Genomic DNA, 17,478 nt, shown 5'->3' with positions numbered 1-17,478 from the left:
GGCAAAGGAGAGGACACCAAAACTGGAATGGGCTGGGTGGGGTGGGAATTCTGCTGCTTTGATTTCAGGAACCCAAAGCTTGCTGGCATCCCAGGGCGCTCCCAGCGCACTGCACCTGCCCTGGCCCTCGGCACCCCAGAACTTGTCTGAGCGCTGGTGCTGCAGGAGTTTTGTGCCGTGGAGACATCACCTGCAGCCCCAGACACCTGGAAGCAGCCCTGTGCCTGGCCAGGACCCAGGGGAAAGTGAAGCTCCGGGGATGCCCCCGATCCCATCCCCAGCACGGCTGGAGGGGACGGCAGCAGCGCTCAACAGGTGCAGCAGCTGCAGCCCCGCCGGGGGAGGAAATCTTGGCGTCCACTTCAAAGGCACGCGGGCTCCGTTGGGACTGAAGAGGAGCCTGCCGGGAGCCAGCGCCTGCAAGGGGGACTTTTGTTACCAAACCCTGCGGAGAGGCAGGGAAAACAGTTGCGTGAGTGTTTGATGGCTGGGGCTTCTGCGTCTGCCGCCTTCACAGCTCCAATCCTGCAACATTTGTGCTGGTTGGCAGGAGCCAGAGAGTGAAGCAGGCATGTCTAGAGCCACCTCCTGCATTTGGCAGGGAATGCTGTGCCGATAAAGGAGAAGAAAATGTGCTGGCGGGAGCGAATTCTGACTTCACGCTCGTCACTCATTACTTACACAGCGAAGGAATTTGTTTATGTAATTATTTTTAGCCTGACAGCATCTCCGAGAGCCGCAGGATTCCGGCGCTGTGGGCACGAGGAAGGGGCTCTGCTCCTGCCCTGCACCAAACCCAGCAGTGCCCCCAAGCCCTGGGAAAACACCTCCACCAGCCCTGCCAACCCCTGGCTTGGGGTTTTTGCCTCTCACCTACAGCGGGGGCATCACTGGAGCTCCCAGACTCCAGGAGCAGCCCACGCCCATTGGGACGTGTCCTGCTCCATCAGTGAGGGTTAAACTGGTGTGAAATCCAGCCCTTGGTGCTGCCCCGCGGCGGCACAAAGCTTCCCAACCTCAAGGCAGTTGTAGCAATGCCGAAGGCAAAGGTTTAATTCAAAGTGAAACGCCTAGGAAAAGAAGGCCTTTCCTTTATAAACAATTTATATTATTTGACTATTACCTGATCTGAATCTCTGCTCATTACTCCTAGCAATAATAGACAACGGCTGTTAGCTTCCCTTTCTCACGTGGTTTTTGTTCCGGTGTGCGCAGAGTGAAGTGACATCAGACCACTACAGATATGTTCAGGAGTGCTCCGGCCAAGCAGACCCCACGTGGGAAGGGATCCTCGTTAGTACCACTGATTTCATTCCTCCTGGCTCCTCCCCAGCCTGAGCTCGCTGGCTCCTCCGCAGCCGCTCGCAGCAGCTGCCTGCTTTTTTTTTTTCCTTTTTTTTTTTTCCTTTTTGGCTGATTTTCTCCATAGGAAAAGTTGTTTTCAAACCATGGGTAAGAAAACATTGTGCCTCACTTTGACACTTGTACTTCGGAGGAGTACAGCAGCAGAGGGGGAACAGCCAAAATCTGGGTGATTTGTTGAGTGGGTTTTTCCTTTTTCAGCCATCTCCTGATGAAGCCTCGTGCACATCCTGTGCCAGCAAGAAACCCCAGAGCTGGGACCTGCAGGGAGGGGAAGGGGAGGAAAGAGAACAGCATGTGCTCAGCCTCAGCCACAGGATGACAGCACCCGGGGCTGTCCCAGCCGTGGCACCCGTGGCCACTGATGGGGCTTGTCCCCACCCAGACACACTCTGGACCCAGCCTAAAGCACGTGTGGCTCCTCCAGCCAGGCTGGGCCATCCACACCGAAGTGATCACCCATCCCCAGGTGCCTCTCACCATTTACTGCCCTTCCTTTGGTGTCTCCTCCTCCTCCAGGAGCTGCTGCTGCCGCCGTGGTTGGAGATCTTCATCTGAAAGGCAGAGGCAGGCGGGGGCTGTAGCCACCTCCACACCAGGGCACCACTGCACCACGGTCCCAGCTCGGGGAGCAGCCCAGGGGGAGGCAGCCCAGCTTTCCCCAGGGCAGGGTTTCCTTGCTCAGGGAGAGAATTCCCAGTGGGACTCGGGCAGTTTCTCCCAGAACACACCTGAGAACACCAGATGGATGCTTTTGGCCCACGGGGATATTTCTGCCTGTACTCACACCTGAGCCAGCCCTGGGGTGATTGTGGGGCCAGGCACCACGGGACCCAGCTGTGCCCAGCCCAGCACACCCAGCACAGCCTGGCACAGCATTCCTTACCATATGCATGTCCTTCCACGTCATCGAGGAGATTTGCTGTGGAAGCTGCTGTCCCCATCCTGCTCCCTCCGCTAAGGAAAACCACTTGTGGGGCCAGGATGTGGCTGAGGCACCACAGCCACCCTCCCCAGCCCACGCTCCAGCCACAGAGGTGCCCTTGGGGAGCCCCCAGGAGCACCCGAGCGAGGCCCCCCTGCCCCACAGCCCCTTTCAGGATACACCTGGTGCTTCAACAAGTGTTTCCTTTTTGATTTCCTCATCTTCGTCTTCTCGGAGAAGGCTCTGGCGAGTTCAAACAGCTTCTTGCGCGTGGCTGGAAGGAAGCAGCTGGGTGAGGGTCTCACCCAAAAACCCTTCCCAAAGCTGCCACAGGCAGGGGACAGGAGAGGGGCAGGGCCCGGGGTGTGAGAGCCACCCACACCCAACACCCCGTGGTGATTCCCAGACTCAGAGAGGGAGACAGGGACACCTTGGTCCCTAGTGGGAGGTGCTCACGTTTTACCCTTTTTCTGGGATTTACATGACCTTCCTTACCCACCCCTCCCAGTGTCCCCAGTGCCTGCAGCCCAGCTGAGGCCACCCAAGGACCTTGGTCTAGTTAGTGGTGGGAAAAGCAGGCTGTGACCTCTCAGAGAGAGGATGAGTCTGGGAGAGTGCCAGGTACTGCTGCCATCTGCCCCTGCCCTCCCTGCCCTCCCTGCCCCCCTGCAGCCCTGCCAGGCTGCCAGCACGGGGCCTTGCACACCACTCACACTTCCCCATGTGTTTGAGCTTGTCTCGGAATAAGGCATCGTCGGACACGGCCCCGCCGGCCTCGCTGGCTCCAGAGGGAGCTCCCTCACCTGCAAGGCAAACACCTGCTCAGGGGGACTGCCTGCGTGGTGAGGGGGCAGGGACAGACAGACTGCCTCCAGCACCCAATTCCAGCACCAGCAAAGGGCAGAGCTGGGCAGAGCTGGTGGGATGAGGGTGCTGGCACGGGGGGCTGGCTCTGGACTGGGGACACAACCCAAGGGGCCGGGAGTGCAGAGCTGTGGGCTGGCAGCACAGCCTGACAGGTGCTTAGTCCCAGCACCAGCACCTCCCTCCAAATTCAGCAGCTCCAAATTGCCCCGGGCTCTGACTGTGCTCTGGGTATCGGATGATGCTACCCAGTGGATCAGGAGCAAGCCCAGCTGGATCAGGGAACCAGAGATCCCAGAGCCATGTCTCTGTTCCCCAGGTCCATGAGCCCAGCTGGAGCCCTGCCAGGCTGCCCAGGCTCGCCCAACCCCGCGCGGGGCCATCGACAGACACCAGCTCTAATTCTGACTCTGGGCAGCTGCTGTGCTCCGAGGTTAATCAGGATTACCCAGGAACAGTCATTATGCCTCCAGGCACAATCCTCTGCTCCAGCCCAGGCAGGGAGGGCAGGGATGGATGGATGGATGGATGCAGGAGCACCTCCACATGAGGAGGGCAGGAGCACCCATCCCCGAGACCCACCAGCTCCTCTCCCATGCTGGGAGGGCAGCAGGGAGGGATCAGCCAGTGTTCTCCCTCCACAGCCACTCTGGAGGCAGCTGGGCAGAGGGATGGGAATGCAGGGGCTGAGGGGGATCCTGCTGTGGAGAAACAATGCTCACATATGTCTTGGAAGTTACCTGATAATACGGAGGAGAAACCAAAGTCGTTGCTGACAGCAACACCAGTCGACTTGGATTTTTTTGACTCATATTTCAATCGATCTGAAACACAAAAAGCGCAGCGCCCGCTCGATCAGACCCGCGAGGCAGAGCACATGGCTCTGCTCCCCTCTCCCCTCACAGCCCCGTGGCTGCTGAGGGACAGGCTGCTGGCAAGGGAGGGAGCTGGGGCTTTGCTGCTGCACAGCGACCACAAGCACTTCGGTGGGAGCCCGCAGCAGCAGAGGAACTGCCCACCCACCACAAGCACACGAGGAGCACACCCGTGGTTTTCCTGCCACCTGCAGTGACAGTGCTGCCAGGACCCTGCAAAGCACCACTGACAGGGCTGGGGAGGGCTCAGAGGCCATTTCCAAAGCTCCTTGTTATGGATTCTGCCAGAGATGCTGCAGAGGGGTGGGCAGGGGGAGGAGAGCAGGAGTCCAGGGAGCAGCCGACCAGTGTGGGCAGCTCAGACCACCGGCCCCCATCCTGGCCACATCGTGTACTGGCTCTGCTTTGGCACAAGCCCTGATCCCACGGGCAGGGCACTGCTGCCAGCAGCCAGAGTCACAGCAGGGCACACACCCAAAAAGCAGAAGTTTCTGAAGGCCCTTTCACCTCTCTCCAGGGCGAGAAGGAAATCCCGGTTCCTCTGGAGCTCCTTCATGAACTCTTCGTTCTGCAGGAAGAGCGCGATGCGCTCGTCCTCCAGGTACTGCTTCCAGCGCCGCTCCTGCTCCAGGGAGCCCTGGCCCCGCGGGACCAGCCCCCGTGGCACGGGCTGCCGGCAGCCGTGGGAGCCCTGGGGAGGCAAACATGGCACACGTTGGGTGGTCTCGGGGGGTCCCTGCAGCAGCACCTCGGGCTGAGCTCGGCCTTTTGCCCCTCTGTTACACCGCAGCTCCCCCAGCCCCGATGGGCACCGACTGCTGCCCCCAGAGGGGTCCCTCCCTCCTCTGCCCAACAGCCCAGGGCAAAAGGGACAAAGGGGGACAGGGCATCACTACCTCTTCCCCCTGGGAAGGGGGACGGGGCAGAGGGGACAGACATCCCACGTGGGAACCTTTTGGACAGACATCCCCCATGGGAACCCCAGCACAGCACAGGCTGGCAGGGGTTTTTAACTTCAAACCATGGGGCTGTGCCATAGCAGAGGTATAAGAGGTGTGGAGGTACGAGAAGGGTCTCAGCAGCATCGCTGCTTTATCTCCCATCTCCAAAGAGCAGAGCCTGCAGTGTCCTGCTGACAAACGTCCCTGCACGAGGCACTGTCACACCTCACACCTGGGGAGCAGCACAGCCGCACGCTGCGGCACAGCCTCATCCCTGCCTACAATATTTATCTGATTTGTAGCTGCTCCCAGAGAGCCATAAAAAGCAAAAGCACACAATTACCGGGGAAAGAAAAGGGCAGCTGCTCCTCTCCTCCCCCTGAGCCCAAATGAATTGGCATGCTCCTATTCCCAGAAAGGTAATAGAGCCCGTGAAGCTCAACTTGCAGGGCAATCATTCATGAAAACGTGGCAGGCTGCCTTTGGAGATGAAACAGGAGCGAGGAGCAGGGTGCCTGCAGCCCCCCAGCCCTCTCCATGGCACGAGGGTGCTGGATCCACGTAGGGGTTCCTGTGTTAGCAAAGGCCCCGAATTGTGTCTGGAGCTGAGCAGCATGCCCAGCATGTGTTGGGGCTGCTTGTTCTCCGTGGGATGCTGCCCACTGCCTGCCCTGCTGCTGGCACCCAAACTTTGTGGCTTAAAACAACCATGGAGCACATGTGGGCTCTGATTTCCCAGGGAAAAATCCTCTTGCTTGCACTAGTTTTCCCACCCAAATTCCACTGCAGCAGCCCTCAAGTGCCCTGGCAGTGCTGGTCTCCTTAGGAGGATTACTGGTCCTTCTGCTCCTCACCAGAGCAGTGGGCAAGATTTTCAAATAATTGAAAATATTAGGTGCTTACAGCAAGTGTCATTTCTGGCACAAATCACTGGGATAAATGCAGGAAAAATATCAAAGCTTTGCTGAGAGCTCTTTCACACCTTGCCCACTTCAGTCTCTTGAACAGGACACGCTCTAAAACTTTTGGGTTAATCCACACCTGGTACCCAGATGCTTCCAGCGTGCTGATGCTGCAAGCTCAGGGTGGCTGAGGACTGGGATGGTGTCCATTCCACGCCACGGAGCAGGCTGGAAGGGGTGGCCCAGGCTCACCTGTGTGCCGGCCGTCTGCTGGGGCAGGATGCGCAGGAAATCCTCGGGGAGGTTGCCCAGGAGCGGCGGGTTCCAGTTCCTGTAGTGCGCGGTGCTGCCGGGGCCGGGCACGTCCGTCCTGCGGGGCAGCACAGGCAGCACCTTTGGTGAGGAGAAACCCACCAACACCTGCCGTGGCAGCGTGGCACAGGGCCTGGCACAGCAGGGCCTGGCACAGCAGAGCCTGGCACAGCAGAGCCTGGCGGAGCTGGAAACCACGAAACCCCAGCACATCCCCGAACCTGCAGCGTTAGCATCAGCTCTGGGGAGTGAAAGCTTTCCTAGAGTGTTTGGAATATTTGGGAGCTGTATTTCAAGCCTTGCCCTGCAACTCTGCATGCTGGGTTTTCCTTCTCCTCCCTGTTTCACTCAGACTCCCAAAAACCAGCCGGGTGGAGCTCCAGCACTGCGGGGATTTGCCCACGAAGCTAACAAATGTTTCTCACCCAATGTCACACGCAGCCTGCACAGAGGGCTGGGGCTGGCACAGAGGGCAGGGGCTGGCACAGAGGTGCCCAGGGCTCACACTGGCTGTCCCACAGCCCCACAGCTACAGCCAGAGCGGTGCTGCCAGGGGCCAAGTGAGAGCCAGCCGAGGTGTGTGGTGAGGAGCCGGCGCGGGGCCGGCCGCCCAGCACCTGGTGTTTTCCAGCAGCAGCGAGCGCTCCCCGCCCCCGGAGCTGATTTTTGCCATTCCACACGCTGCCGGAGCGGCTTTCCGGCCCCTCAGCTGTTGGTGTTTTAGACCCTCACAGGGATTTTTGAGCCAGCTGTGAGCTTCATTCATCTCCCTTGGCTTTGTCTCACTGGACCCTATAAGGAACAGGGCCGGACGGCCGTGCCAGGGCCAGCTGACGGCAGCCTGACCCCCGTGTGCTGGCACAGGGTGCCCCAGGAGCGGGAGCTGCGCGGGGCTGGGGCTCACCTGGGCGGGGGCGTGGGCGGGGCGCGGGGGGTAGCGGCTGCCCAAGGCCTGGCTCTCGTAGGCAGGAGGGGAGTACACAGGAGGGGGCTCCTCGTCCGAGCTGTCCGGCTCCAGGGTCCGCTCCAAGATCTGCAGGGTGAGACAATGGGGTGAGGGCAGAACAGGGAAGTGCTCCCCAGTGGGCCAGAGCTCCACGTGCAGCAGCAAAACAGGGATGGCACAGGCTGAATGCTGCTGCAGAAGATGGGGCAACCTGCTGGCACTGGGCCTCCTGTACCCAGGGGGGTTTTGGTGGAGTTTGGAGGTACTGCTTTGAAGGGAAGAGGGTGGCTGAGCCTCTCCTTGGTGCACACAGCCCCGGGGAGTCTCTCTGACAGCAGCAGAAGGGTCTCTGTTGGGTTTTGGGGCAAGGGAGAGCAGGGAGAGCACTTGGCTTGAGCCTGCAGCACTGCGCAAGACAATCTTTGGTGCAGCTTTGGCCCAGCTGATCCGGGCACTCAAACCTCTGCCTGCCTGCAGCAGTTGAGTAGCACCGTGCCCAGGCAGGAGGAGGCAGGATGGGACTGATGTGCCCACTCATGGCGACCCAGCTGTGGAAGGCAGAGCCCACCCAGGGGAGCCCCAAGCAGGTTACCTCGGGGGGGATGCTGTCCTCCGAGTCCGAGCTGTCGTCACAGCCGCTGCCGTCCAGGTTCATCTGCAGAAGCTGGTCGATGGTGGCGTCCACGGCGCCGTTGTTGGCTCTCAAGACACACTCGATGATGTCGTAGTCCATGCTGGGGAACATGGTCTTGAAGTCCTCCATGGCCTGGTTGAACTCCAGGCGCCGCACCTGCCTGGCGGGGCGGCTGTTGTTGAGCTCCTGGGCGGAGGAGCCGCCGCGGGAGCCGCCGTTGCTGCTGCTCCGGCGGAAGAGGCTCGTCATGGCGGGGCGGCTGCGGGGGCTCGGTGCCCGCGGTCCCGGCTCTGCCCGTGCCCCTCCTCACGGGGGGCTGCCCCGGCTGCCAGCCGGGACCATGGGTGGGCGGCGGGGGTCCCGCTCCCCGCGGCCGGCGGCTCCGCGTGTCAGCCCCCGGCGCACGGCTGCATCCTCCCACCTGCGGAGGGGACACGGGACAGAGTCACCCGGGGGACTGAGTCACCCAGGGGACAGCACCCAGAGGCTCCCCTGCCTCAGCAGGGGACATTCGGTTCCGTTCCACCCGTCCCACCGCGTCCTCGTGGGACTGAGCCATCCCTGCAGCGGGCCCGGCATGCCGGAGCCTGGACGTGCCACGCCAGGAGCTGTACCAGCAAAATGCAAGGCAAGAAAAATGGCATTACTTCCACTGCTGAGGGCTGCCCAGATTTAACGTTTCCAGGTTTGACATGTATTTATAAACACAGTAAAATCACTCTTTAAAATAAAACATGGAGTCGGCTCAGAGAGTGTCAGAGCAGGGGGCTAAAATGCTCTGCAGCACGGCAAATCGACCTTTTGGAAAAGCTACCAAATCCAAGATTAACATTCACTTTAAAACCATAAACAGATTATACAGCTACTGCTTCTCATTTGAAAATGCAGGGCCAAATTCAGTTCTGGATTAACTCCACTGTTTGAAACAGAATTACCCCAGGAACACTTTTGATCCATAATATCATTTTCAAAGGCTTTTTTCAAAGCAGCAGGCAGAGAGTTCAGGATAACTGTCCCTAAATGGTATTTAATGCAGAAGAACGTGCCAAGCACATTTCTTAGCAAAATGGTATAATCAGATTCCAAGCCATTAAGGGGAGCAGTCACCTCTGAAGGTCACCTGGGCTCTCCCCTGCCCAGCAAGACCGTGTGTGACAGCCATGTCCTCAGTGCTCGGCCCCTGTGCCAGCCAGCCACAGCCCCGAGCTGCTCCAAGGGATTTCCAGTGGCTGCTGAGAACGAAACACACTTGCAATACATGAGGAACTCAGCGGGAACTCGGGGAGAAGTTCACTTTTTGCCCCACTGCTAATTTACCCCCACCTTCATCCCCAGGGACAGCGCTGCTCTGACTCGGTACCAGAGGAATCACAGGGATGATTCCTGCTCCAGGCACGCTCTGCTCTCCTTCCCTGGCGTTTTTGTAATCCTGGAAGCATTTGCATTTGGATGCACCAGTCGCTGCACCTCAGTCCCTGGGCTGAGCACGGTGCCAGGGGCCATCCAGTGCCACCTTCCCATGGCATTTGCTCCCAGGCAGGACAGGAGCCAGGGAAAAGCTGCTGCAGAATCACTGTCAGGCACAAGGGGCCATTTCCAAAAAGCACCAGCAGCCCCCAGCTCGCTCCTGCTCACTAATAATATCCATTTAACTGGTCACTCAGCCAGGAACTGTCTCCATCCCAGTAATTCTCAGTCCCCAGGATCAACTTGCCAGGAGCCAGGCATGGAGCAGCGCTGTGCGAGCAGAGCAGGAACAATTCTGAAAGCTCTGCCCGGCTCTATTCACTGAGGACTAATAAATCTGCTGGAGTCAATTAATAAAACACTGCTGCTCGCTTCCTCCTCCACTCCCCTGACTCATTCCCAGCGAAGAGCCAGCATTGTTCACACCTCTGGAATTATACTTTAATTGCAATATTGCATGGCTGGTTTGGTCACGTATTAAATTGAGTTGTAACACATTCACAGGGTAAACACCTCCTTACAAGATCTGGCTACTCCAAGAGGATGGGGAAGGAGCCTGGACACCCATGGGAACACAGCTTATACTGGATACACACACACGATCCACGGATGGAGATGAGAGTTTCTGTGGAGAACCACTGGCTCAGCAATGCTGTGCCAGCCCATAAACCCCAAACAGCAAAATAACCCCCCAAAATCAGGCTGGAATGCTCCAGATCTCCATAAAGTAACCAAAGTACCTGGGCTGGGGAATCTTTGTCTCCCAGCATTTGACCTTTGAGTGTGTATTTAAAGGCTTCCCTGTAACCGTGAGTGCCACGGCTGTGCCAGGCACTGGCAATCCCCCTGCCAGCCCTCTGGGCTCCTGTTGCCAACACCAACTCAGGGGAGGTGTTAGTCAACACTGCACCAGAGTCTGGGACAGCTCCCTGCAAGTGCTGGATAGAGGCACTGAGCACAGCCACGTGCTGAGCCAGGGAAATCTTCTGGTCAGAAGATGAACAAAATTAGGGATGGGGACAACAGATTTCACACCAGAAAGGCTCCGCTGCACATCTGGCTTCAAACAGTCCCAAGGGAATGTGTTGGGACCTTCCCTGCCCTGAGATACACCCCAGGAATTCGGGGCTGGCAGGGGCCACACAGACCAGGGCAGTTCACATGCCCTGAAGGCTTTTAAACCCATTTTTCAAAGTCCTGCTGCTAATCCAAAGAAATGCAAATCACTGCATCAGCATGAGTTAAAATCCAGGGAAAAGCAGCAAGTGGCCCTGTTGGCAGGAGTTGATTTCAAAGGCCAACAGGTAGCTGTATCCTGAGATCCTCCCCAGTTCCTGTGTGTCTGCAGCAGCGTTCAGGTGAGCAGTGGGGAGGGCAGCAGGACCCCGGTGGCAGCTGGGGAAGGGGCTGAACATGTTCCTGGCCCGTATTTCTGTGAGGTCAGCGAGGGGCTGGGAAGATGCCAGGAAAAGCAAAATCCTTCGGATTTCCCAAAAAGGAAAGAAGAAGTTGGTGTGTGCCCGCAGCCCTCGCGCGGGCACAGGCGCGCTCGGGGCACGGCTGGGCCCCTCTGCCCCCCTGCCCCATGTGCACAACCAGGCTGGGATGAGTCCTTGGCTGCTGCCTGACCAACTCTTCTCCTGCCTGACAACAGCTCCCGCCCTGTTATCCGCAGAAGGACCCTGAATGCTGTTATTTATGCACCAAACCCAGGCACAGGCATAATCCTTCACCCTTCTGCTGCGCCCATCACAGGAGGAGCTTAAAGGCTTTGCAAGCTCCTGGTCTGCGTGTCCCTGTCCCACAGGTCGTGGAGAGCAGGGACACTGCTGTGGCTGGCACTGCCCTGGCAGCACAGGATAAATCCTCCTGTCCTGGCAGTGCCTGGTGCTGGCTCACCCCAGCTCAGCCACCTCAGCATCCGGCAGGGGTGGCTGTCCTGGCACTGACCTGTGCCACAGAGAAAGTGCCAGGTGACATCCCGTGCCAGGCTGGGGCCAGGCACAGAGCCAGCACTGGGGTAGGAAGGGCTGCCACAATGCCACATCCACACCAGCTTTTTTCCAAGTGCCTCCACGTGCTGGGGCAGGACTGGCACTGAAAATGTTGTGTTTTGGTGTCACTGCGCTGCCAGGATAGCACAGGACACTCTTCCACACGACTGCTGTCTCACTGCACACTGTGCTCAGACACTGGCACACCTTTGGCTGCAGCCCCTGCCCTTGGCTCACCACTCAAACCCATAAAATACAACCAAACACAAGCTGGCCTTGGGGGGCAGCTCCCCCCTGCCAGCCCAGGGGCTCACCCTGCTCTTCTGCCACCCAAGCTGCCAGTGACTTGCACAGTTCGGAGCCACCCTTGGCAGAGCCAAGGACGAGAGCAGAGCCAAGAGAACGCCTCAGTCAGGCTCCTGGGGAGGGATAATGCTCACAGCCTGGCAGGAACATCCTCCTGTGCCCCTGGCATCCGCCTGGGCACGGCTGCTCTCACCCAGCCCCGGCAGCAGGCACTCGGTACCTCCCAAAAACGGCTCTTCCACGGCCTGAGGGGAAGCTCTGGAGAGGCTGCCGGCCTCAGCTGCCCGGGAAGAGCAGCTGGATAATCCCGGGGGTGGGTCAGACCGGGAACGTGGTGCTGGAAGCAGCAGTTGCTCGGCTGGGCGCGGAGCACAGCCCCACCGGAGGAGCCAGCAGCTGGAAAAGCACTGGGACTGACGGCTCACAGCCCTCCCTGCTCAGGGAAGAGCCTTGGCACCGAGTGCAGACCAGAATATTCCCTTCCCCGGTGTCTGCTGCGGCTCAGACAGCAGATGGGATTGCTCAAACACTGCCCAGCCCCTTCTCCCCTGCTATTGCCACGCTGTGCTCATGGATCCCCCCTGAAAACACGTTGGAGCCCAGACCCCCCTCTGCAGCCAGGACGGGGGTGACACCTCCGAGTGCGGCGTCCCCCAGCCCTCAGGGCACTCGTCCCGTGGTGGCTGCAAGCCCAGGCCTGTGGTGCCTCAGCTGGGGATGCAGCACAGACGTGCAGAGGCATTTCCATGCACAGGATTATTTGGGGAAAAGGGCTGACAGCTCCCCCGGTTCTTGGAGGGAAGACTTTTGGAAGAAGTCTCAAAACTCAAGGATGTTAAACTAGAAGTAATGGCTCTGTCCAGAGCAGATGTGCTGAGTTCTGCTGCAGCCAGGCCCCTGCAAGGGGATTGCTCAATGTGGGAACGAGAAGCCTGGGAACGTGACTGCTCAGCAGCTGCAGGTGTGATTATAATAGGACTGAAATTGGGATGAAAAGTACATGATCATGAACAGAAATTATGCTATTCTCTACCACCAAACACGCCAAGGATGTGCAGGATGGGGCCCTTCCAGTCTCTCCTAAATCCCCTTGTCACCTTCCTCTCTGCCTCAGGGGATGCTGTGCACCCCTCCTGGGCCCACAGCCTGGGAAAACTGCTCCCAGCAAATCCTTTTTCATGGAAACAAATAAGCACCTGAGGATCTCCTTTAATACTTGTTCTACCGAGTATTAAAATGGCTGGGTTTAAGCCCTTTTCAAAAGCAAAAGCAATCAGGGAGGCAAGCACAAGTAAGCCCTGCTTGGGATCCTGTGCAGCACGTACCTCTCTGCAACAGGAAATTCCCCTCTTGGCTCCGAGGGCAAGTGCAGAGGAACCGGGAGAGCCAGGGAGCGATCCCAATCCCAACACGCCAGCATTCCTGCCCAGGTGGTCTCACCGACAGCTTTTCTAGGCAGCCCTGGACACTGCAGCACTCTGAACACTCAGGATCCTCCTTTAAGAGATGCAGCTGCTGCCTCGGGGCACCCACTGCCCTCCTCCCGGACAGATTTATGGGAGCCCTTTGTGAGCCGGCCAGATGTCGGCCCTTCAAGGCACTCAGCTGGCTCCTAAACCAACACCACCCTGCTAAAACCTGGGGGGACACTCAGCTGAGAGCCAGGCAGGGCTGCCAGGGGTGCTGGTGCCCCCAGCCCTCCGTGCCAAGCCAGGCAGAGCCACCCCCTGCCCCTCGGCATTGTGCAGCGCTAATCCCCGGCTTTTCACACGTTTTCCACGGCAGGACCACAGCCCCCCGCCCCAAACTAAGCCCACATTAATGAGGTAGCACTAGATCCTCATCCAAAAGTCGCCTGCCTTGCACTGGTTTCATTGAAGGTAATTTGATCTTGGTAGGACGACATTCCTAAAATAGTTGAGGGAATTCAAACATGAAATAAGGTTTCCAGGAAGGGATTAAAAAAAAAATAGGTCAAGCAAGTGTGAGCGATTAAAGTGACCCGGCATCCCTTTGTACGGTTTAACTGCGACTCTCTTCAACTCTACCTTGCATCAACGTGTAATAAATTAGATCCACGAGGTTGCCCAAAGCAGAGAGGCTGATATAAGATTATTGCAGGAGGTGGCTGGCGTCGGTGACCTTTCCTCCCCCGGCTTTCACCGCCGACATCAAACACACAGGGCCCAGCTGAACTGAACCGTCAGCTCAGAGCTTTGGAACGGCGCACGCGACCGCGGCACGGCCGGGAGCCAGCGCTGCCTCCGTCCCACGGGACAGCCCATCCCAAGCTTCCTGCCTCAGTTTACCCATCCCAAGGCTGGCAGGAGGGAAGCTCAGGCACCCCGTGCCCGCTGTTGTCCCCCCGGTGCCGGCCGCAAAGCCCTCGCGCCATATGTCACACAAACCCGCCTTTAACTGCTTATCCCTCTTCTCCCTTTGTGCTCCCAGCTCGGCACAAAAGAGCTGGGAAGCAGCTGGGACTGAAAGAAAACAAAAATTCCTGCGGACACAAAGGTGTGTGGCATTCCCTGGGGATTGGGCTCAGGGTGGGGCATGCGGTGGACTCGCTGCCGGGCAATTTTTGGGTTAGGTTTGGGCAGTGAGTAATAAAGGGGAGTGGGGGAACATGAACCCGGCTGGGGGCAGGGCTGACCCCGCTCCCTGGATAATTAGTGTGGCTGATTCCAATTGCTAATTTGCCATTATAGGTCAAGGGTCACAGAAATTAAAGGATAGGAGGGGAAAAAGGGAGAAAGAGCCTGAGTAGAGGCAGTCCCTTCCCCTCCATCTCTCTGCATAGCAGGAACATACTGGAATGGACTGGGATGAGACTGGGCTGACCCTGCCCCAGGCTGGTGCAGAGCATCTCTTCAGGATTTGGCATCCCACAAAGGCAGGGACAGGCAGGGACAGGCAGGGACAGGCAGGGACAGGCAGGGACAAGCCGTGCAGAACAGGCCCAGCCTCCAGCCTCTCTGGGGGCTGCTCTCCTGCCATCAGGGTTTAAGGGCCGTCGCTCACTGCACAAAGGAAAAATCCCGTATTGATTCACCCGAAGCTCTGGAGCACAGACTGCACGAGTTTCTATGGAAACAAAATTAGTGGAGTAAAACTCTCCCTGCCAGCACACGGTGAATTATTCACCAGGACAGGCCCCTGGCCAGAGGGGCTGCTGAGAAGATTTAAAGGTGATCACAGAGCGGCTGCTGTGATCCTCCTTCCCTCGGGGACCAAACCACAGCCAGGGAGGACAAAAGGCCCTGGGTTTCCATGCCATGTGTGTGGTGGGAAGGTCCTGCACCTCCCTCACCAGATCCACAGCCTCCGGGGTCCCCAGGGAGAGGAGGAGGGCTTCCCCCCTCGCTTCCCCCATCCCAGCCCCTTGCACCACGGCACAAAGTGTCACTGCCTGATGTCCACCTGCCATGCACCAGCCACCCTGGGGTCACCCATTCCTGGCACCCAGGATGAGCCTGAGGGCAGGACCAGCCACAGCCCGGCTCATCCCACAGAGCCTCTGCAAGCCAAGAGCCAGGGAAGAAAGGGACTAAAGAAACACAAACAGAGGAGGGTTTTTTCATGAGTCACTAAGCCATATGGCGGATGCAAGCTATCCCAGGAAAGTGCCGAGCCAACAACCCAGCGCTGCCGTACCCTCGCTGTCCTGGGACACAGTGTCACACTGTAATTGCACCGGGCTTTTGTCCTCCCTCATCCTCCCTCGTGCTGGGTGACATTGCTCAGCAGAGGAGAACCTGCTTGAAAGGCTACACTCACCAGGGACAGGTATTTAATTAAGGCCCTACGTCAGGCCCCTCCTGCCAACCAGCACGGGCTGCTCCATCCCGGCACAACCCGGATTGTGGGGCGGAGAAAAGCCCTGAAAGGAGGAACACTGAGTTTGCTCCATCACAGCACATCACAGAAATTACACAGGACACTAACCTGGATTCGAAGCCAGGCCAAGGCTCAGAGAAACTCTCAGTCTCCTCAGCAGCAGAGTCACTCCAGTGCCAGCACAGGCCAGTTTTGGGTGCCAAAGGGACCCAGATCCCCAGCAGTGGCTCTGCTTGTTGTCCCTTTTGCCAAAAGCCACGTGCTGGGCCCAGCCACCACAACAGATCACGCTCTTCTTCAAAATCCCATCTTGCTTCTCTTTCATTATTTTTATAAGTTTGCATGACTAATTCAGGTACATCCCATCCCAGATGATTTGCACCGATCATGGCAATCACCAGCCAGGGAGGGTAAAAGCCACAAGGATTTTAGAAGGAACAGATTAGGCTCCAGGAGCTGGGAATCCTCCCCAAAGACTGTCCCCCATCCCCACTGCTGCCTTACGGCCCCAGCACGTGCTCCAGTGACCCGTGTCCCTCAGCAGAGCTCCAGCCACCGCTCTCTCCATTTGCTGGAGATGATCTCCCTGTTTTCCCCTGCCCAGCCCTGCTTTCCTGCGCCAAGGACAGCGCCCAGGCTCCATCCCGCAGTGCCCATCGGCGTGTGCCTTCCCTGGGGAAAGGAGAGCCAGGGCAGGGATCGACCAGCTGTCAGGCAGAAGGAAGAAATACCACTTCCAGGAGTCAGAGCTCATTTGCCAGCAATAAAAGCAGGCTGGGGCTGGAAAAAAGTACCGCTAATGGGGATGCACATCCCACACCACTCCAGCTGCCGATAGGAAAGTACCCAGGGGCTGTAGCTTGGAAAACTAAAAGCCATCAACAAGGCTTGGTTTTAAGTGGTGCAGCTGTAGATTAGGCCCAGATCAGGGCATAAAGGATCTGCCATTCCCCACACGGATTATTGCTGTGGATGATGCCCTCCCACGTGCCAACCTCCGCTTCTGGCTCTGAGTTATGGCTCCTCCAGCAGATGGAAAAGAAAACCTTACTGCTTCCTTCCAGGGAGGGGAATCAGATCAGCACCCACCCTTAACTGCTCCACTCTCCATCCTCCTCAGCCCCATTATCCCCACTCCACCCACACACACTGCTCTGGGGACTCGAGGACTCCAGTGCTCGTAAATGCCACCTAGAAAGGAAGACCTGGAAGAGTTTGTGCTTCCTGGAGTTATTTGTGGGTGGATTTTATCTCCTTTCCCATCTATTCTCGGTGTGCTTTGGTGAGGAGGGTCCTCACTGCTGAGTGGGCAGCCTGCCTTGCCTCTGCCAGGCTCACACCCTCCGAGCAGGGGTGTGAGACAGTTCTACCTCCCCAAAACAACCCCTGGAGATCCAGGCAGACCCCAGGGACCGGGACATGCCTGGGCCCAGCCAGGGGACAGTCCCTGCAAGGCAGCTACTGTGGGTTTGAAGGCACACTTGTTTGTTTGTTTGTCGCTGGGCAACAGAGAGGATGGAAAAAATGTCAATGTCATATTGTCACCTATGAGTCACCACTCAGCACGGGTCGAGATGCCCCGGTCCTGCCACCACCGAGCGTGGGGAGCCCAGAAAAGGGCCCGAGACACCCCAAAAGCAGCTCACTCCAGCTCTCTCTGCCTGTCTCACCCTGCTCTGACACCTTCCCCATCCCCACAGATGGGACTTGAGTAGCCTGGGCACATCAGTGGCCTGGGGACATCGGTGGCCTGGGGACACCGGTGGCCCAGGGGCAACTTTCCGAGCCCTGGAAGGCGAGGCAGGAATTTGCATTCCTATTTGCATTTCCTAATTGCGCCTGCGGGTTTCCTGGGGCAGCGGCTAGCTCCGGTTTCCATGGCAGGTTTTGTGCAGACCTGGAGAACCGAGGGAGGCACAAAGAGGCCACAATGGACCTGCCACTCACCCGCATCAAAGGCGGCCGGCGGGGCGGGCCGGGGGCGCCGCGGACGGAGCAGCGCAGCCTGTCCCCCCGGCACCCCCAGCACCGGGGGACCCCCGGGCCAGGGGGAGAGGGTGGCTGGTGGCCGATGCGCTGGGACAGCCGCGGTCCCGCTGCCTGATGGAGG

At 58.3% G+C, this 17,478-nt stretch overlaps 1 protein-coding gene across 1 annotated transcript; it reads right to left on the bottom strand.

Annotated features, from left to right (window-relative positions):
- Positions 1-1,026: 1,026 nt before the first annotated feature.
- Positions 1,027-17,478, bottom strand: CUEDC1 (CUE domain containing 1). Its single transcript, XM_053995975.1, is given in 12 exon segments — positions 1,027-1,623; positions 1,843-1,916; positions 2,249-2,307; positions 2,468-2,561; positions 3,001-3,090; positions 3,892-3,975; positions 4,534-4,717; positions 6,122-6,239; positions 7,086-7,114; positions 7,116-7,214; positions 7,720-8,182; positions 17,316-17,478. Coding segments are annotated over 10 exon segments (1,119 nt in total). The 5' UTR covers positions 8,011-8,182; positions 17,316-17,478; the 3' UTR covers positions 1,027-1,623; positions 1,843-1,845.

The sequence above is a fragment of the Vidua macroura genome, chromosome 20, assembly GCF_024509145.1.
Source record: "Vidua macroura isolate BioBank_ID:100142 chromosome 20, ASM2450914v1, whole genome shotgun sequence".
In the NCBI taxonomy this organism is placed as follows: domain Eukaryota; kingdom Metazoa; phylum Chordata; class Aves; order Passeriformes; family Viduidae; genus Vidua; species Vidua macroura.
Note: the sequence above shows the minus strand (reverse complement) of the source record. Positions and strands in the feature narration are given on the sequence as shown.